The 21367-nt window shown below is 44.8% G+C and overlaps 1 protein-coding gene across 1 annotated transcript in view; it reads right to left on the bottom strand.

Annotated features, from left to right (window-relative positions):
- Nucleotides 1–21367, bottom strand: part of FRMD4A (FERM domain containing 4A) — a gene marked incomplete at its 5' end in the record, with an annotated part of 95226 nt that overhangs the window by 45860 nt on the left and 27999 nt on the right. The window contains 3 exons of the mRNA XM_027901462.1: nt 12857–12943; nt 14643–14700; nt 14936–15001. Of these exons, the coding sequence (XP_027757263.1) occupies nt 12857–12943; nt 14643–14700; nt 14936–15001 (211 nt within the window). The remainder of the gene's footprint in view (nt 1–12856; nt 12944–14642; nt 14701–14935; nt 15002–21367) is intronic.

Raw genomic sequence — 21367 nt, 5'->3', positions numbered from 1 at the left:
TCCTATTTTACCCTCTCTGCTACCAAATCTCACAGTGCTGTTTGTTAAGTGAAGTTCTGTTTCTCTTCTGTGATTAACTCCAACTGTCCAAACACAGAGGGCTCTGGGGAAGCTGTTCAGATGCCCAAATGCAGGCATTGGAGTGCCCTTTTCCATGCCCCAGGGTACTCTGCCTGGCCTCTGGCAGATGCCCTGGGAGGGAGGGAGCCTGCCATAGGTCCGGTGCTGTATCTGCCAGCCCCACACAGATGTCTTGGATCACCAGCAGTGCCTAAAACAGCATTAGACACCTACGTTTTGGGCATTGGAGCAGCTTCCCAGATCACTGCATTTTTATACTTAGTTTCCTTGTTTTTCTTGGCAGGGTGTGGAAGGAGGCAAATACAGACTCTCGGGAGGGAGGGGGTGAAAGTGACCCCACAACCTGACTTTGTGCCTTTTTTTCCGTAGCTCTGCTCTCCAGAATGCACTCGTGTGTTTTACCATTGCTGTAACTGCCCTCCCTTTGCTGCCCTCCCAAATATTATTCTACAGTCTCCCACTCCTTCTTCCCACATCGATCTGAGAGGTCTCTCCCCCTTCCTATACATAAGGAATCCAATCTGCAAAAATGTGAATACCCACAAGAAAGTATCCACTTTCCTGTTAGCTGATCACAGCCCCTCCAGAAAAGCCAAAGGTCTCCCTTCAGCCAGACCTCCTAATGTAGGCAAGCTGTTCCCTTCACCAGTTACCCAGCTTATGCACAGTCTCCAATTGATGTTGTTAATGCAGTGACAGATGCACAAGGTGCCATTAGTGGGTCTTCTTAAAAGGAAGCATAATTTTTACCCATCAAGATCCTTTTACCACGCTGGTGCTCGCAACCCTCGCTGGGGAATAGAGTCACAGCAGGGAGCTGGTCGTAATTTCAGCGGGATCTTGTGGAAATGCAGTGACAACAGGTGCTTGCTGGCTTTGGGGCTGGTTTGAGTCAGAGCATCCATGTTCATGGCAGGTTTGCCTCTCCCTGCACTGAGGCTGGGTTTGGTTTTGGGTTATTTAGTTAGTTTGCAGGGTCGAACCCAATGCCTGCACTTGTGGGTGGGACAATTCGGATTGGCTTTACTGGAATTTGCATTAGAGGTGTGGTGACTTTGCCAGGCGAAAGGTACCTGTCCCAAGCAGGGACTGGGACAGCATCTCCACAAATGTGCTGAAAATGGGGCTTAGGAGAAAGTCCCTCAGTAGCACAAGCTGGGAGCACAGTTCCCCTGCCCTTGAGTAGCTGCCTTCCCTCAGAGCCCGCAGACAAGGGGACAATTAGCGGTGTGTGCAGAGGGCTGAGTCTCTGTGATGTGGTGGTTTGCCTGCCGGGTTCTCTTCTGAGGTCAGCAGCTCATTTTGGATCATGCAGCACTGGGCAGCTTTCAGATGGAAACAGTTTTTGGTAGTGGCCATCATTACAGGCTGCACATGAGATCATTTAATCTTCAATAGATACTTGAGAAAGTCTCCACAAGGCTGGCTGTTGAGCACAGCTGCACACACACACATGCACGTGAAAGTGGCTACTAAAAGAGGAGAAAATAATTACCCCTATTCCCTCCTCCTCTGAGGGGACTGTCCCCACGGTGGGCTCTGTTTCATTGTGTCAATAAAACCAGAACTGACACTATCACTTGAATTTTTAAAACGGCTTTTCAATCCACAAACATTCAAGGGAATAACTGTTCTCTGTCAGACCACGTGCACTATTTAAAATGCGTTGTAGTGGGTGGGAAGGCCATGGTGGGGAAATCAGTGCCAGAAATGGCTTCTGCAAAGCTGGCAGCTTAGAAGAAGAGCCTTGGGAGAGATCTCAGTACTGCACGGTGTGCTGCAGAGAATTCAGGTGCAAGCTACAGGAATTTTCTCATTGGAAACCTCTTCCAAGAGGCAGGCAAGCTTGCCAGGCCCCAGATGTTTGTGACTCGTTACAAAGAGCTGCAGTCAGAGCCCTTTAGATGCAAGTTTCTTTTGTGAGCACACTTGTGGTTTGCTGCCTGCTCCCTAATTAAGCTGAGCCTGGAGGAGAGGAGGCCCAGGGATCTGCATCCATTTCAGCCATGTGAGTCTGGAGAAGGTTTGTTACCATTTTTATTGACCGTGAGGCTGGTGCTTTGCTGGTGGAGTTTGCACACAGCAGGAGGTCGGGACAGTGTCAGAGTATTTGAAAAATGCCGGAGGCTCCTGATAAAGAAGGGAGTGTGTTTTGTGAATGAAACATCAGGGATTGCTTCTGGCTTGGTCACTCATGGCCTGGGTGTGGGGGTCTGAGTTAGTGCTGGGCACTCAGCCATGCTCTGGTCCTTTGTGCTCAGGGAGCCTTGCCTGAGCATCCAGTGGAAGGACCATACATTTGGGAATCCCTGGCAGTAACAAGGCTGTTGGTGGCTCCTGTGTTGCCCTGCAGCTCAGGACAGAGGGCTGCTGAACGGCATCACTGGTGGTTGGTGTACAGTGCACTATGAATTATGGTACCTAAAGAAACATGCCCAAATAGTACCTTCTGGAGCAATTCCAAATCCTGGAGTTGGGGTACTGGCTCCCTGGTACTGTTTGCTGCCTGCTGTGCCCAGAAGACCTGGACTTGGCACTGAACTGGGGAGAGTGCTGAGACTGGGCGGACTGTGAGGACACGTGATTCATTTTTGCATTTGATCTATTAAGAACCAAATATAAATGTGCAGGAGTCTCATTTTCTTTCCTTTTTCTGTGTGCTGAAGCACTTGAGCTGAGGCACAGGCTGAATGGGTCACCCAGTGATGCACACACTCTCAGGGGTTTCAGACATCGCACTTGGTTGCTGTTCAGAATCAAACCATCTGCAGAGATCTACAGGGATCTACCTGCTGTTGCTCTCTTTGATGACCCAGAGGGGATTTACAAAGGAGATGGAGACAGACATTTCTCAGAGGTGCCCGGTGAGAGTATAAGAGGCAATAGACACAAGTTGCAAGGTTGCAGGAAGGGAAATTCTGAGTAGATATATTAAAAACTCCCCAAACCCATCAGTGCAGGTGGTCAAAAACTAGGGCCGTGAGTAACCCGACTGAACTCTGAAGTTGGCCCAACTTTGAGCAGGAGGTTGGACTAGAGACCTCCAGAGACCTTTGTGACCTATATTTTTCTTTGATTCTAAACATCTAATAAATGACCAACTGTAATTGCTGTTGGACTTGCTGACCTATATGGCGCCTCCCAGTCCTTCAAGTCTTGCCGCTTCTTAGATGATTAATGCCTTGTTAAATCACACTATGCAGAAGGAACAATCATCCCTCCAAATGCACAGACTACCATCCGAAACTGGATGCTCTGAATGGCTTGTAAAAAAAGGCAGGGAAATAATGTGGCACGTTTCTAACAGCCCGAATGCAACCCCTCCCCTTGCCTGTGCTATGGGCAGGAGCCAGCACTGGATGACATCCTGATACTACAACTGGTACTAAACAATGGAACTAAAACAATGACAGTATTTTCACACAGCTTGCATAAGTGCAGCTACAAACTCCTAAGTCTTTTGTCTTGCAGTTTAAAGAGAAACCAAACATAACAAAAAAAAAAAATTTCCTCCTTGGAAATGTAATTCCCTTCCCTGAACAAACCAGCAAGCAAAATTCTAGGAGTTGAGTTATGCAGGAGGTCAGGGTGGAGGTTGTGAGCGGTCCCTTTTTGGCCTCAAACTCTATGGAAGTCACAGCTCCAGAGGAGTCAATGGCTGTTTTGTCCCAGTGGCTTCAGTGGGGCCATGGTTTCCGGGCATGGATTTGTGTTCTGCCTCAAGCCAACCCTGCTTCCATCAATCATACCTCTGTCAAACTAGTTGGAGTGAACGAGGAAGGATTTGGTCCAGGCAGAACAGCACCATCTTAGCTCAGACAAATGAGCTCTTGTTTCAGGGACAGATTTACCAAGAGATTTCCGTGGGCTGTCACCTGTGAATTAGTGTGACCCATTGCTGAGGGTGCCCCTGGGTCATGAGGTGGGGATGCTGCTGCACCATAACCTAGCTCTCCATCCTGCCACACTTCCATTCATTCCTGTATTTTTATTAGTTTGGGGTATTTTTTTTTCCTTTCACTTCCCAAAACAAAAAAATAAAAGGTTTCCTGTGTGATTTGATGTGGGAAGCAACCCCACCAATGAACTTCCCAGAGGCTTGCCATCCTCCCTTCCCCCATGGAATGAGAGAATGGTTTGGCTAAGTGGGACTTTCAGTGGTCTGTCAGCAATCCCAGCTCACTATCTAATTACTTCTTCGCTTCAGGCTTCAGGACTCTTTTCTTGCCAAACAGACAAACAATTTCTGGTCCAATTTGAGATCCCTTTTGCTGTGTACTGTTCTTATGGGATCATACCGCCCCAGCAAACAATCCTGGCTTGACCAAACACACAAATTGCGTCTAGTTCTATATAATCACCACTCTGCATTCATTTCCATTATCCAGACACAATTCCCTATTAAATTTCAAAGTGGTTTATTGGCTCAGAGAGGCAGCAGAGCATCAGATCACAGAGGGAAGAGCTGCTATTTGGACAAAGCGTTATTTGTCTACATAATGCAACTTGATATTTGTGTCTATAACTGTACACGGAGTGGGACTTTGGCTTTATATTCAACCAAATATATATATCCACCTTCACTGCACATATATATCTGCTAGATGCTGTTAGATATTGCATTGCTGTCACCATGCTGTGTGTGTCTAAATCAGGAGAGGTCTACAGAGAACCTTTTTTTCCTGATTGTTGTAAGTTAAATTTTCTCGCTTTTATTCTCTGCAAGCAAATCAAAGTGACTGGATCTTTCTGCATTGAAGAGCTCTCCTTTCTGGCACAATGTACTATGTACTAAGTAAAGGATGCCTGGTCTATAGCCTGTGAATCAGCTGTGGCACCCTAGAACCAACCATTGCTGTTACTCTCTTTCCTAAGGACCCTTCTGTCTTTTCTAGTGGCATGGCTAAGTACGATTTCTGTTCTCGGAACCAGAATACAGGAACCACCACTTCCATCCCACACTGCTGTGGCAGTGCACATTATGAATTAGGCTGTGTGACTAAAAACCCTCCTGTGATGCAGGATGTCTGCTTATGGGGTGCCATAGCAGCAGCAATCCCACGGAGATGGCGATGGGCTGCAGTGCCCGACCTTCTGAGCCTCCTGCCCAGGCCACTGCCTCTTATCCACAGCCATTCAGTAATGGGGGCCCTGCCTGGCTTCATCTGGTGGTAAAAGTGCCCAGACCTTTGGAGTGGGGAGTCCTGGTGAGCCAAGAGACAGCATCAGAGCAGGGTGGGGCGTGGGGGAGCTTGCCACTACTTCAGAGCCAAGTATAAGTGACTCAAGGAGGTTTCGATCTCGCTCCAGATCTCCACCCTGACTGTGGGGCTCCGAGGTCCAATTTGTTTCACTTTGTGCTGTCGGAGTAATTTGTCTTTGCATCTTATTGAAGTTCCTGCTGTGCGCTGCAGAATCATTTAAGACTTGGCTGCTGCTTTTATAGAGAATTACTATTTAAGACCCGAATACGACAAAGCACTTAAGAGCAAGGGAGTTTTACTTTGATGGGACTACTCCTATATTTTATGACAACCATGGGCTTGACTTGGCTGGATCATGGGATGGGGTGTCATGCTGTAGCCTTTCTGAATGTAAATTCTCACAGAAAACCCTGGGGACTGTATGTCCGATGGTATCACCACAGCACACCAAACCACCAGAATAATGCTGTTCTCCTGATAAAGCAGTAGTGCCTTAGACTGTGTATTAGGGTTTGCAAGTTGATCAAACTATTTATTTAACTACGTAACAGAAAATACTGTATAATTTTAAGAAGTTGTTTTACCTAGACAATCTACTGTCTGAAATCAGCCCTGTTTGGGAGAGACACTGAAGCAAATTTTTATCAGCTTTTATGAGAAGGAGAAAAAGTGGTGATGATGACCTATACTTAACTGTTACTTCATGCCAAATTCCACGCAGCTGAACTCCTTCCAACTTGTTTTGAGCTATGAAGCTTTTGTCTTGCTCCACAAAGTTATTGTGTAGGTTAATGGCAGTTTCTTTGGCTGCTGTGATGTATCCAATCTGCACCTATATCCAGCTCCTACAGCAAGGCTGTAAGATACTGATTGTGGGTCAGATGGTGAATGGGACTGGGAACTGGTCAAAGTTGAGTGACCACTTTTTTTGGGCTGGGTTCTGCTGAGCCAGTCTGATCCCTTCTCTGGAGCAGTTTCCTTCCCAACTGCACACTGATACCAGGCTGACTGAGGAAGGGGCCCAGGGGAGGAAGTGAGCAGCGGTGGCAGGATTGTGATGGGGGAGGAGGGTGGTGAAGGCCACTTCAGCTGATATTGCTGCCAAAAGAAATGTTCACTGAATCACAGCCCTGTGGCACGTCCAGCCAAATCCTGTGGAAATACTCAGTGTCAGGGACGAAATCCTGCTTTCCAGCCCAGTGTGCTCTGATACGATTTATTCATATCCCACTGTGTTTGGTGGTTTTTTTGGCACAGTGAAGGAAGTGGTAAGGCATGGAGTGGTGGGTGCTGAATAGGAAAGTGCCTGGTGCTGGTAAACACTTCAAACTGAGGGCAAGCAGCGGCAAAAATGGTGCTGGTGAGAACATGGTCCCTGTGTAACAGAGATGGAATAAGACATTTCAGCAGGGAAGGTCCTTTACTGTGGCTGCTCTTCAGCAGTTGCAGGTCTGGGTCTTACATTTTGATAAGTAAGGAAATTGGGTGAGCAGTCTCTTTCCATGAGAAGAAACAGCATGGTAAGGAGCCTCGCTTTGTGTATGTCTCCCTCCTCCCGTGCTCCACATTTCAAAATACTAAACCAAGACTGAATTACTGCACTATAAAATGAGTTGAACCCGCCGTGACCTGAAGACTGGTTCAGTTTACAGCCAAGTCCATAATCCAAAAAGCATGAAGGATCAGCAATGGGAAGAGAAATAAAAGCTCAGAGCAGAAGGAGTCAGCAGGTAGTCCTTAACAGTCCGCTAATCACAGTGAATAATTTATTACAGCAATGCCACTGAGACTCCACTAGCTTTTAAACCATTATTTCCTGGAAATGGTTTCTGCTTCTTCTGTATCATTTGTAAATCTGAAATGTTTTATACCTGTCTGCAATGCAAAGATGTTTGCAATGGTCTTAGGAAATTATGACATTCCAAGAGGAGCCAAATGAGACACTAGTCCAGCACACTCTCTGATCCCACCTGATTCTGGATGCCCTGGAGAAAGTCCAGCCCTTTCTGAATACACCCTGTGGCTCAGCAGCATGCCAGGGAGAGGAGTGATACACATGCTCCATACCTTTGACAACAGAAACCAACTTGCTGCCAAATCAAACACCCTCCTTGAACATAAGGGTTTATAACCGCTCCCAAAATCCTCTTTGAAAATAACCAAGTCAATGTTAAAACCTTGGATGAAGGGTCACACTTTCAGTCCTATCTTTAACCCTTCTAAACTCTTGGCCTCTGCTGTACCATGTGGCAAGGAGCTGTGCAAGTGCATTGGGCTCCCTGTAACTGATTTGAATTTTGTGTTCCTTTTGCCTTTTTGAGTGTCCCAGTATTCTGTGATAGTCAGGACAGAGACCAACTTGTCAGGTTCCTCCTCCCCATCATTCACTAGTTTCTGTACATTTCACATCAATCCCTACTTTATGCTTTTTTAAGTTACTGGTCTGTCATTCCTTCACCGCAGGAAGCACAAGTTTAACCACTCTATCAATGCAATTACTGACTTGACAATGCTTCATTATGCCCTAAAGCAGAGAGGATCTATTTGTTCTGCCATAAAGCAGCTCTTAATTAGGCTATTGCTCCTCCTGTGTAAATATCCCATTTTGCCTCTGGAATTGGGAAAGTTCACTCTGCCTCTTGTTTGGAAAAGGCCAAGTGGCATCAGACAGCAATCTTTCACTTTCTGGACAAAGTTATTGTGCTGATTACTTTGCTCATGCTTTTGACAAGCAGGTGATTTCTCTTTGATCAAACACTTAAAGCTACTGACTTGACTTGTGCTTTGTATTGCTTGGTAGGATGGGTCCAGGTCAGCTCTTGTTTTTGCATGTTTAAATTGGAAGTCAGTCTTTGCTTTAGATTCACAAAAACGCTACAAACTACAGATTAAATTTTCCTGTAATGAGACTCCACAGAGTGTTGTGGAGAGTTTATGGCAAGGGACAGAGAATTTTCATAGCATGCTTCATTTCATCCCAGAGAAATGCTGGGAGGAAATGGCAGAAACTGATGTTTGTCTGTCACAGGGAAGATTTTTGTCAAGCTACATTCATGTCTGACATTTGGGATGCCTCACATTTTTTTCCAAAAAGTCTTTATTCCCTTTAGGTTCTCTTCAGTCAACCAGATAATGTGAGCAGTGATAATGTTTATGAGTCTGAGAAAAAAGGCTCACCTTAGGTTTCATTGCCACTAGCTTTCTACAGAAGAAAATGGGGTAACACTATAGAGAGGTATTTCTTACAAAGTAACTAAACACTCCCAGACTCTCCTTTAAGGTCACTTCATTTTTGGTGATAAGTTAAACATTTTCTCTGCCTGTTTATTGGCCATATGGAAGTTCTTTGGCTGACTTTGTTAATCATTCACTCTTCAGCTTGGAGTTAATCGTTTACTAACTGTTAGGCTGTGTGCACTAAGAAATGCCTTTGGGCTCTTAAATCAGTGGGAATATCTCACTAGAACAACAGAGATATGCCTAACGTTACTGCTTGGGCGTGCAGATCTCACAGCTCCAGGCTACCCTGCTCCTCCTTTCCTCCTTCGTGTACAGGTCTCTGGGGATGGAGTGGAGTTACACCCCTGCCTGCTGGTTAAAATGGACACACACCACTCACAGACAAATGGTCACACGGGGGGCTGCAGTGCCTCGTGCTTTCTTTGTAATTGCTCTGCAATTCAAGTGAAAAACCCTCTAATGACCCTCCTCTGAAAACGATGGGTTTGGTCACCACAGCCTCAGCATCTTGTAGGAGAGTGGTGCTGGCACGTGCTGCCTGAAGACCTGGTTCCAAAGAATTTGCTTGGTTTATCATGAGTACTGGATGGTGCTGACCCAAGACGGGCAGAGCCCAGCAGGACAATGACTCCTTTTTTTTCTTTCTTTCTTTTTTTTCTTTTTTTTTTTTTTTTTCCCTTTTCAAGGCAGACTGAGCCTGAAGGCTGTTCTCTTCCCAGGGAAGGGTCTGCCAAAGCTAAGTTTACACAGAGGGAGCTGGATTCTGCCCATCCTGGATACTGCACACTGCTTCTACACAAACAACATTGGTTCTACAAAGCCAATACCAAACTTCCAGAATGCCTCAGAACATGGTTGGCAGGACAGCAGCCGTCTTTCTACCCTTGATACTCCCTTCCTCTTGGTCTGCTGGAGCGATGGATTTTGTGAAGCACACTGAAACTTTCGTAATTATTTAATATCTAACACTGAACTGATAGGAACCAAATCTGCATTTAAACAGGCAACATTCAAGAGGAAGTTTTTGGCAGGGCTTGTCGAGTTTGTGAGCTAGCCCTGAACATACAGAAGGAAAAGGATAAGCCTCCAAGTGATGGCTTTGGGTGGCTTCAGGGATTCTGCAGAATTCAAGCATAGGCAGGAAGGAACATAAAAATAGAAGCACAGAGACACATTAGTCTCTGCAGCCCAGGTACAACTGCATTCCTGTTTAATAGTCCTGCATTCCCATCTGAACCACCTAGGACTAGGTGCTAGATACCCATCTCAGCTGCATCCCCCATGATTCTGGAGGACTTAAAGCCTGAATGAGAATAGCACAGGCAGGATCAGGTTCTGGCCCTGCATCAGCCTCAATTCTCCTCCCCAGTCTCATCCAACTTGATGACAAACCTGGTTAGTTTTCTAGACACACATGGCTGATTTACTCCAGCAATTTAATAAAAACATGGTTTTGAGTGACTGCTGATGGGATTGCCCAAGATAGGTTCAGCTGCTTAGTGTGGGTTACAGTTTTACTTGCAAACACAATAAGCATGGAATTCTATCTAGGATGACATATAGAAAAACATTACAATCTCTCTTATAAGGCAAGTAAGTTTTTTATATGCATTTAATATAAATGTCTTGGTTTCAGCTGGTGTCTTGCTACAATTTGCTGCTTGGGTTTCTTCCAGGGAGATTTATTTTTCAATTGCAATTTTTCAATTTGTTTCTGGCATCGACAGTGTGCATGAACAAAATAAGAAAGATCAGAAAAGACATAATCTCTTTTCCCGTCCCCCACTAATTTTACCTTGCAGAAAGTTCAGTCAGGTTTACCCCTCCCTTTTGCACGGCAAAGACTCTAACCAGCCCATGCTGTGGTAGTGAAATGAATCAGATACCATGGTGAGCTGCTCCCAGATACCAGGGTTATCAAGTGCAATTTTGCAATCTAATTAGCAGAGGATTAAACACTGTGCCTCGCTGAGGCAGTTGAGCTGCTCTTGCCAGAGGGGTTTTACCACCTGTGTAGGGTAAGAAGTCTTTTTACTTGCTCCAGAGCAGGTAAAATCACTCCATGGAGAAGTGACAAAGCCTCAGCCACTCTGTCCAAGTCCTGTCCCTGATTTAGGCTGTTCATTTTGGAATAGCCCTGCCAACAGATGGGGTTTGCAAGCATCATATAACAAGAGAAATGCTCATCTAGGCTGTCTTTTCATTGCTGTGGTCTCTGGATTGTGGTAATGGACAAATTCTAGCCCGGAAATTCCTGCTCTCCCTTCCACCCAACCTTCCCTCCTAGATTTATGACCACTTCTGCTCAGCCACAGAAGTTCTTCGTGGTTTGTACATAAGGCAGCACCATTGTTTTGGATCTCCTGGATTTCATGCATAACTTGCTGAGAAAAAAAAAAAAAATCCTAATACAGAGAAAATTGGAACCCTATTTTTTAGGGTTACATTTGCAGGAAAAGGATTGGAGATGCCCAAAGGTCCTGCTTCGATGGAGAGTGTGAGCACTGGAGGTAATTTAGTGGGGACACAGAGAGGCTGGTCAAGATGTTATCAAGCTATAAATCCAGTGCTACAGATTAGATCACCCTGAGCAGCTGAGAAGGGAAGAGAAAGCTGAGAAAGGAGGCTTAACTCTTCTAGTGCAAAAGTCTGTGTCGTCCCATACAGTCTGAGCACCAGACCTCTCCTCTCCTTCCTTGTGATGCTCCTCACCAACCAGCTCATCCCAGCGGGTTGACAGTAATTGCTATAGCTTTTGAATGGCTGAGTCCTGTCATGGCAGGGCACTGTTTTCTTCCAAAGAAATGTTTCTGTTCCTAAGACTGACTTCTGAAGGCATCTTTAAAGGACATGACTTCCCTGGGGTGTTGGCACTACTAGAGATATGTGGGTGCAAACACCTAGCCTAGGCATGTTTTAAACTATCACATGTGTGAGTATGGCTTGCCCTGCAGGTAATGATTGATCCCAAAGAGATGTGTCTTTTAGAGCACAGATGTTTTGTGAAGACCTCCTCACTCCTCTCATGCTTTCCTTCAGTGAATAAAAAGCCCCTTTAATAGCCTTCAGCGAATAAAAGGCTGCCTCCTTAGCAGTTCAGCTTTCTATAAAACCTTGATTATAATGTCTATTTTAATAGAAGATGCTCTCTGTGAGCACCAGGCAATATCTAACTTGAATGCATCCAGAGGAGGCAAAAAGGGGAAGAAGGGGAGGGGACCCTGACACAGAGATGTGAAGAGAAATCCAGTACATTAATTCACGGTGGAAGCTTTTGCATCCACAGAAGAGCTGCCTAGCAGCTTCAAGTCATGCAATTCTGCAACCTGCTAGGAAGTCTGAAGCCTTGTCCCCTGATGTCCCCATGGGTTTCCAGCACAAAAGATACTGCTGCTAACACGCTGTGCGTGCCCACCCGCAGGGCCTGTGCTCAGGGATGAGGCTTTCCATATTAGATGGCATCTTAGGTAGGAAAACCAGAACACGTGGGTCCACCTCATAATATAGGCTCAGAGAATCAAAACCTCCCAAATCAAGAGGACATTTTTCGCTGGATTTTTTACAGGCAATTTGGAAGGACTGAGACAAAGCGCGGTTTTCAGAGGCATTGAAAAACCTCATTAAAAATACTAACAAAGAGACCAGAATGGCTAGTCCTCACTGACCAAACTCTCGCTTTTGTTACCAGATCTATGTGTGCCATGACTTGATTTGTAAACTGCTTCAAAGTAAGGTTCCTAAATAAATCAGATAGGGGACACAAACTTTTTTTTGCCTTTTTTTATTTAGGAACGTGAAGAAAGTTGACTTTTCCTCCCGGTCTGACACCTAATTTTTCAGTTAGTAAAACTGTTGCTTTTCAAATGTAACGCTAGTCCTGAGAAAGCCATGCAATTTTCTTTTGTAATAAATGGAAGCAGCTTTCCTGTCTCTTATACCCTCTCTTTCTCAGATCATTTATGGCTTGGCAGTACAGTATCAAGGGTTGGCTGAGCATCCTCAATCCTGCCATAGCCAGAGAATGGAAGGTCTCCAGCTCCTGAGAGGATCAGTCCTTCAGTTCCCATTATGTTTTATGAACCACACAGAAAAAGGAGCATAAGTTGCAAGATTAGGTGATGCTTATTTCCCCCCAAACCCACAACATGTAGTAAATTATGAGCTACTTTTGTCCATTAGTTCTTTGCAGACGTTCAGACAAGTTTGGGAGAAAGTGAACATCCTTCAAAATCACAGGAATCAATGCCAGCACTTGGTGTACATCACACCCTCGACTCGAGCTGTAACATGTGTGGCAAGCCCAGACCTTGATAGAAAAGTAAACAACTTACCTTTCTTGGTTTCACTTTGTCATGGTAGTCATATTGAAAAATCCCCTTGTAGCTAAGTCCTAACCACCATGGAATTCCCTGCTTGTCCTGGAAGAGAAAACAGAGGGAGTTACATTGAATAGGATGGGGAAATGCTGGAGATTTCCTAGATTGTTGTTCCATGTGAATATTTATTTCTAAGCAATATCTTTGAATGGGTGCTGTTAAATTTCCCCTTGCCGAATTCCCTCAAGTCACTAAGCTCCGTGGTGTTTAGGAGAGATCTGTTTCACTTTTGGCCATGACATGTAAAACCATTTAAAATACATCACATGTGATCAAGTTACTCAAAATGCTGTCAGAGGAGGTGAGGAGGTTTGACATGAGTCCTCTGTGCAGTGGTGCATCTTCTTTCTCTGCCCTGTAAATTATCCAGTCTGAACACTCAGACTGGAGAGGAAGGAAAGCGAGTCACCCAGCTGACTTGAATTATGTGGAGGGATTTTAGCATTAGTCTTGAAAATGCAGCAGTAATGGGATCTGAGAGCTACCAAGTGATAAGGTCTGACAGGCTCGGACCCAACTGCTTTGTGTCTGAGTGTGCAATAAAATGGCCTTATGGAGTAATGGCTGATATCTGATCCCAGCCTCTGCAATTTACTGAGCTGGAGTCCTCAATGAAATTACATCTGTTCTGTTAATGTGATAGAGAATGGCAGGGTAAAACGTAGCAAAACGAAAACCCCCACATCAGGCAGAAGCAAAACCTATTATGTGCATTATTTGCTGCCTCACTGCTACTCACTGCTGCTTACTGATTGTGTGGTGCTCACTGGAATAGCTTTCCAGTGTTTGCAGGATTGAATATCAAGCCCAATCCAGCAGATTTGATCTCTTGATCTGGAGTAGTCCAAGAGATCTGGGTGCAAAGGGTGCTAGAGGGATTCTGTCCTCTGGGAAAAGATGAGGCTAATGCTTTTTGCAAAATAATCCACCTTATTCTGTGTACACATTAGCAGGAATAGACTAGAAACTCATGTCCTGGGACAGGTACAGTCGGGTATTTGTGTTTTGATGGTACCTCATGTGTGCAAGACATTACAGATGCGTGAAAACCCATATGATCTGCACACAGAGATAATGACAAAAAACATCAAAACTTCAGTGGTGATAAATGAGGGAGTATGCTCTGGGGAGTGTGTATCTAGCCTTCTTTATATGTTTATTGATTTCTCTACTTAAAAAAAATAACAACCCTACGCAGCTGGTCAGGCAAGGAAGTAATAATATGAGGCTGGAAATTTTGGTGATAAATCATTGGACTAAAGAAATGAGGGATTTCATGAATACCTGTGTGGAATCCACGTGTCTCATGTGAAGGGAGCTGCAGTGTGCAGATCATGGCTGGCCCTACCTAGTTGCTCATGTTTCTGCTGGCTGGGAGAAGTCTGACTTCGTGGAACTACAAAAAGGAGTGAAGCATTGTGTCTGCCAGAGATGGGTCTGGCTTGTCTCTTTGGTGGGGGTTCACTGGCATCACCAGAGCTTGCTGCTGCTTGTGCCCTGAACACTCCAGCACAATGGAGCTGCAAGAGTTTTATCTCCAGAAGCAGGATTTTCCTCTTTGGAGCTGTATTTACTAAACACGCACACAACAGTTGAAATAAGTTTATCCTACCACAGGAAGTGAAACGAGACTTTAGGAGCAGTGTATTGTGTTCTGAAAACAGGATGGCTGTTTGTACCTCTCTCCCTCCCTCTGCAACGAGGGTTTAATTCAGTGAACGACCCTTCTTGTAGCACGTACCTTTACTGCGTAATAATGCACTCCATATGTTGGGAGGGATTCTACAATGCTCATGTAACTGCAAAACAATACAGAAGAGAATAACACATGTGAGAAGCTGAGAGAATGCTCTGAAAAAAAAATGCTTTGATAAATAAATAGTTAAGTACATAATACTTAAAAATGAAGCAACATGAGATGGGAAACATAGTTACATGTTGTATTTATATTTATTTATATTACCTATACAGTCCTGTATAAATGTTTTCTGTATAAAACAAAGGTCATAAAGAAATCACACTTATTTCACTTACTTCACAATTGCTTGACCTCTTGTCTGACCATTTAGTTTCTTGTAATGTTCAATGACTCGATCCTCACTGGAAAGGAAAAAAATTGATGTTTTATATATTGGCATTATAATGACTAAGAATCTCACCCAAAGGTGAAGAGATACTTCTGTTAACACAGCTAATGACTGAGGGAATCAAAAGATGCCAAGCAAACCCATCAGATCAGAGGATTTGGTGCAGCCTGGGATAAACAAGCAGGAGTCACAGACTGAGAAAAGAAATGGTTTTCTAAGAGCTGGTTTTCTGCAAGAACCTTTTTCCACACAAACATGATGCCTACTCGTACAGACTTTTCTCTCTCTCCAATCCTTTCCTTATCTACAAACGATGTCCATGATATTACACTGTGGGCAAACAGATTTGTGATGAAGCTGCTCAAGCTCTGCTTTACCCTGCCTGGTGCAATTTCTTTTCAAGCCCATCATGTCCTCTGAAAGATGGGCAAAACTGTTCGGAAACTGGTGGCCAGTAGCAGCCCTAAGACTCATAGATTACTGCTGCCTGTAACTGCACAAAACCACTTACTTGCAGAAGCACTGGTGGAAGTACTCTGGAGCAATCTCTCTCAGCAGGGAGTTAAGTTCCTAGTGTACACAGAGGCAACTTCTGTATCAGCAGCTTAAACCGTGGCAGGGGGATGTTTCCAAGGCACTCAAACTTGGGTCCCTTTACTGTTAAAGTACTAATGTGCCTTTGCTTACTTTTTGGGTTTTACTAACCTGCATTCTCCCAGGCAGCTCCTGGCTGTGCACTGGGAGTTGGCATGAGCCAGGCCCCATTCCCAGCAGTGAGACTAAGATCATTTCATGTCTTAGAGAAGACGTGAACCATGTCTTCATGTGTTCCATGGCAAAACATGGAGGCTGTTCCACACCAGTGGGCCTCTGTGTTAGAGAACAGTCCTGAGTGTGTACCGGTACACAAGCGAGATGGAGCACCCGTGAGAGATCAGCATGACCCAAATGACAGATTGAAGAACATCATTCCTTCTTCTCCAGTGAATGGGCAGCAGGAGAGCACAGAACCAGAGCTATTTGATGCATACTGTCAGCTGTGCTAGCGAAGTCGCAGCATGGCAAAGTATAAGCCAAGGATCCAACATAATGCCCACAGGACCAGCTCTGTTACGCTGGCAGGACAGAGTACTCAAGTCCTCAAGTCTAAACCCAATTTCTTGCTCTTTATGTTGTAACACCAAGAACAGGTAATCTGTGGAGTCCTCTGAAGATGCTGTACAGACCTTGCCAGCTCAAGAGGAGGGAAACCTAAACTATCTCTATGCTACCCAGCCCCACATGAGCTTCCAGCAGTATGGAGTGTCTATCCCATGCCATCACGCTGTGTGTGGTTCAAGGCAATGTGCACCGGTCCTTGGTCCAGTGGGAGCCCCTAATGGGGCATTTAAAAGCAACCAAGGCTGTCCACCATGCAGTCATCCTTCCCCAGGCGGAACTGAAGCTATTTGCATTGCCAGACCGTGTGAAGGAGCACAGCGGGGTGCGATGGTCTGGTAGATGACCTCATTCCAACTGCTTAGAGATGCCCACGGGGACTTCTGTGGAAAACTGCAAAGTGTTCCACTAGCCTGGCTAACACGACTGCATCTTTCCATTGCTGCCTTCCCCATGTGTATCCCTGTGCCAGAGAGGACAGAATTTCTTTTCGAAAGAGAGCCAGAATCTCTGTAGCCAAAAGAATTTCTTTTAGAAAGAAGGGGCACAGAGGAGACCAGGACTGTGCATCCCTGCTAATGAAGAGAGAAAGGAAGAGAACCAAAAACACCAACATAGGCAGCACAGAGCAACAGAGGTAGTCTGTTGGATTGTTGGCAGGACCAGCTGTTCCCCCACAAGCCCAATCATTTGTCTGGAGGAACTGCTTTCTCACCAAGTGACTTCCCCCACTCATCCTGCAAAAATAAAAGGTCTCTTTTTGGGGCAAGGTGAAGCAATGTCCCACCAGCAGCCCATAGCAGGTACAGGGTGCTGACTGAGCCAGTGACAAATTACACGGGGAAAGGAATGGTCCAGCTCTCACAATAAATCCCTCAGAATAAATTTAATGCTTAGGAAATGATCTGTAAGCTGTAAATTCTACAGCTATGAAACCATATTCAGTGCACTGATCCAAGCAAGTACCACAGATGTTATGGGCGTGCACATGAAGGCAGAGCCCGGGTCTCCTGCCATGATTATCATAAACAGGATTACTTTTGGAGCAATAACTGAATTACATGAGTGTTCAGTACTGGAAGATCTCCAAAAAACATCATTCTTAATAAAAAAGATAGACAGAGAGGGCTTACAGCCCTTTGAAATTACCTCTTAAAATCATGATTACATGTGGATGCAATTCCTCTGCCTCAGACAAGAACAAACCAGGAGTGACTTCTCAGAAAACAACAGAGTTTCTCCAGTGGAAAACACTCAGCTTTGGTTTCCACTCTTGTGCAGTTTATTGCACAGATCAAGCTCCCATATTGCTGCCATTCTAGGAAAGGATACATGTACCTACAGTGTGATTCCAGATGTGCTCTGCTTTCTTATAAATGATTATTATAAAATAATTGATATGCTCCCAGACCATGCCCCTGGGTAGGAAAGCAAATTGATGGCCCATTTCCTTCAAAAGGACAGAGCAGATGTCAGGGACCATTCCTGAACAGTGGAATGAATAAAGTTATGTTTGTAGCCCCTGCTAAAATGTGGGATAGTCCAGGCTCTATCCAGTTCTCCTAAACAAATGCCTTCATTGCTCTCTTAGGATACTGATGGTCTCCCTTTGTACAATGTTTTTAGGTGTGCAGATGTTAAGTCCCAGAAAAGTATCATTCTTGTTTCTTCTTTCTTTTGGAAAAAAAAGTAAAGCCTGAATTATCAATCAAGCCATGAATATTTAAGAGAGGGATCTGCTGTCTTTCACTCTTCTGCAGCACTGGGCTAGTCACACTTCAGGGAAAGAAACAGGTACTCCAGAGCATGATTCATCCAATTTATCTTGGATGGCTTCCTTGGGAGGAAGTTACTGTTGCTTCTCTCCAATGACAGCAAAGGGAGCTGAAGGCACCCAGCTCAGACAGCGAGATCCACCCTGAAAAAACCTACACAGTCAGATCAGTCCCACCTCAGCTGTGTGACAGAAGGTCGTCCAGCACAGAAGTCACTTTCTGCCTCCAGCTCTGGGACAGAGGGCTAAGCCCGGCATGTGCCAGGGAAAACAAGCAACATCATTCACGGGTCAGAAGGAGCATTAGCAGGGTCTATAAACATGCTCCCCTGTCATTTCAGCTGTTCATTCAAGGCAGCTGCCATGCTGCTACTGACAGCTGGGAGAGTGCTGGGACACTGCTGGGACCACCAGCTGACATCTCCTCTCCCCCTGCTCTGCCTTGCTGCTGTGTTGGTGACACAGAAACTCATTCACAGTGCAGGGCTGGCAGAGGATGCTTAACTAATGTGGAGACAGGGGGGCTGCCAGAGCACTATCGTCTGTTTGCCAGCTCATAAAACATCCCCCCACAAAGCTGCAGAAATTAGTATGTGGATGATATCCTGCAGCAGACAGCTCTGATAAAGATCTTTAGAACCGCCAAGAAATCCCTCCTGCCCCAGCAGCTTACGGAACTGGACAGCAGACAACTTGCGTGCAGATGCAGGCTCTGAGTTTCTCATCATGAGATCCAGATTTTCAAAGGTAATTGTTCCTTCCCTCTCTTCCCAGCACACTGAGCTGTTTTAAATAGCTGTCCACTTTAGGTTGCTAAAAACAAGTTCCATTCAAGATCTATGTGAACCTGGGAGAAGTCTGTCTTACGCCTGGTTTGTTGAAAATCGTATTCTAGCAACTGTTTTTGTGCTGTTGCATGTCCTCCTGAATTTCTTACTGACAACCCAGATGGTTTGCTGGGGAGGATCTGAACTGAGATAAAATGGAATGACAGTGGCTGGAAAGGATCTCCATGAGTTAACACATTTTCTAAAGGTTATCTCCAGTCTCTCTGATTAGTTTTGTGTCTAAAATAATAAATACTGTCTGTTTTTTCCATGCATGGGCAAGAGAAATCAAAACTCCGGGGCCCAGCTCCTGGACTGTGTGGGAGGGCCAGAAGCTCAGCTTTCATTTAGAAGAAAAAGCAACACAAACAAACCCACCAAGAAGCCCCTTTTTTTCTTCACGAGTAATCAGTGATGCCAATAGATGCTTGAGAACAAGATGTGGAACTGATTATTATGAACCTGTAGAAAGCTGGAAGCAGCAACTTGATGATATAAAAATTAAAACCTTCAACTTTGTTGTGAAGTTCATAAACCTTCAGGAAGATAATACAGTGAAGCAGGAAGGGTATGGAACCAGGAGACTCCAAGAAGGTGGAGTCAGAGGCACAAACTGTGCTGATGTAAGAATCCTGGACTCATCCCACTGACCGTAATACATTTGGTAGGAGCAGTGGTGAGGCTTTTTCATGGTGTGTGATGGAAATGTTATGCCATTTCATGCAGACTTATTATAGCATCTTTTCAAAGGTATCGCAGTATTTGCTTGATTATACAGTTTATTATCTCTTAATCCATTTCAGCTGATAAAAATATAGTACAAAGTTCATTTGTTTGTTTGTTTTAAACTAACTAGAGCCATTACCCATCCCACCTCTAACGTTTTAGAAGTTTCTTTCCAGTCTTGGGAGATTCACTTGTTACTGTTTGTGCTTATGCTGAAGAACTGCAGCATAAAAGTGACTGCACACAGAAAAGGACAGGATGAAATCTGTATCCATTATGATAACCTGCATGAGATGCAGAAATGCCAGAGAACACAGTTTTAAAAATCTGCTGCCTTAGATCACTGAAGTTTAATCTGTATTTTAGAGGCTTTTTGCCTGATTCACCAACAGCCTCTTCTTGAGAGCACTCAGCGTTTCAGAGGGTGTTTAGGACAAAGCCACCATTAAAAAATAATGAACTACTAATGTATGAGAGGCCTCTGAGACCTGGTTACTGACATGAAATCACAAGGGAGTCACAGGACTGTGGCCTCTGATTTTATTACCCCATTGGCAACACCACCTTCCCAACCTGTGACTTGTTCTCAGTCACAGGAGAGGCCCCCCCAAATGAAGTACAGCTGTAAGAAGTGTTGTACCTCGTGTACAACTGCAAATACATTCTGAGCATGAATATTTTACACAGCTCCTTTTGCTGTGTGGGCACTTTAATAAGACCTCATGCCATGTTGCTGTTGAAGGGTCAGATTTTCTTTCCCTGCCACTGCCTCCTTGTTCCCACCACTCCTCTCGTGATGGCTTTTAGCTTGAGCTCCCAGCCTGTCAGTCAGCCAGGCCACCATCTGTGTGGTTTTTCGGAAAAAGAAAAGAGATGCTCCAAAGAGGAAGATCATTCTTCTTCAATGAAATGGCAGCCTACATTTATAATTTTTCACAAAGACGGGATTTGGTTCTTAGAGAGAAACACCAGGACACTGTGATGATCCTCAGCTTTTGTGTTAGGGATCCTGATTTCACCTGGGGACTCTGAATCTCTTCTGATGCTCTGATGTTCTCAGAGTGTGAGACCTCACAGACTAGCTGGCCCATGGCTTGGCATGAGCTACAGCTAATTCCAGTATTGTGGCCATGCTAGGAGAAGTGGATGACCTCCCTGGCAAAGGGAAGAACTGAGATCATATCCTATGAACTGTTTTGTTTCCCCCCTGCCATCCTCAGGTTTACCAAAACGCAGAAATTAAGAGAGTAGCAGATAAAGGAGTTCTCTCCACCCCCCAGGCTTGCAGCCTAATGCTTTAAAGGCAAACATGAAAGAGCAGCAAGCAGAAAATCAAGTGAAAGCATCTCCCTTTTAATGAACAGTCTTTCCCCAAATACTTTCATATTTGCACAGATAAAAGGGATATGCAGGGTAGCACAAAGAATCTATGTGTGGGGTGTATAAAATTTAATTGTGATCCTGCTCCTACTCTGGATTTAATTCCCAGTGCAATAAAGACAGAGCAAACAAGCACCTCCAAACATCACCTAGTTCATAGAAAAGGAGAAAATATATCCCTTGTAGTTCATCTGTGCCACACAGAGAGGATTTGCAAGATGAAACTGAATCACTCAAAATAACACAGAGCAGTGCAAAACATGACATTTCCAGCCAGGAAAACTCTTTCACAGATACAAAGTAAATGGCACATTAGGCCTCTTGATTTCATCAGGACACTTGCATGTTTACAGTGAATTTTCTGACCCAGACATTGGGCAGACGGGGAAAATGAGGCCCTGCATGGTAGTTCCACTTGTGTTAACTCATGCAGTGAGTCGGTGGCAACCCAGAGCTAGAAGGCAGGAATCCCTGCACCCCACTTCCACTCTCAGAGCACTTATTGCCAGGGCCA

This window comes from Empidonax traillii, unplaced genomic scaffold, assembly GCF_003031625.1.
Source record: "Empidonax traillii isolate 1590-97213 ecotype Southwest subspecies unplaced genomic scaffold, ASM303162v1 scaffold785:size696563, whole genome shotgun sequence".
Taxonomy (NCBI): Eukaryota; Metazoa; Chordata; class Aves; order Passeriformes; family Tyrannidae; genus Empidonax; species Empidonax traillii.
This window is presented reverse-complemented; position numbering and strand designations above follow the sequence as displayed.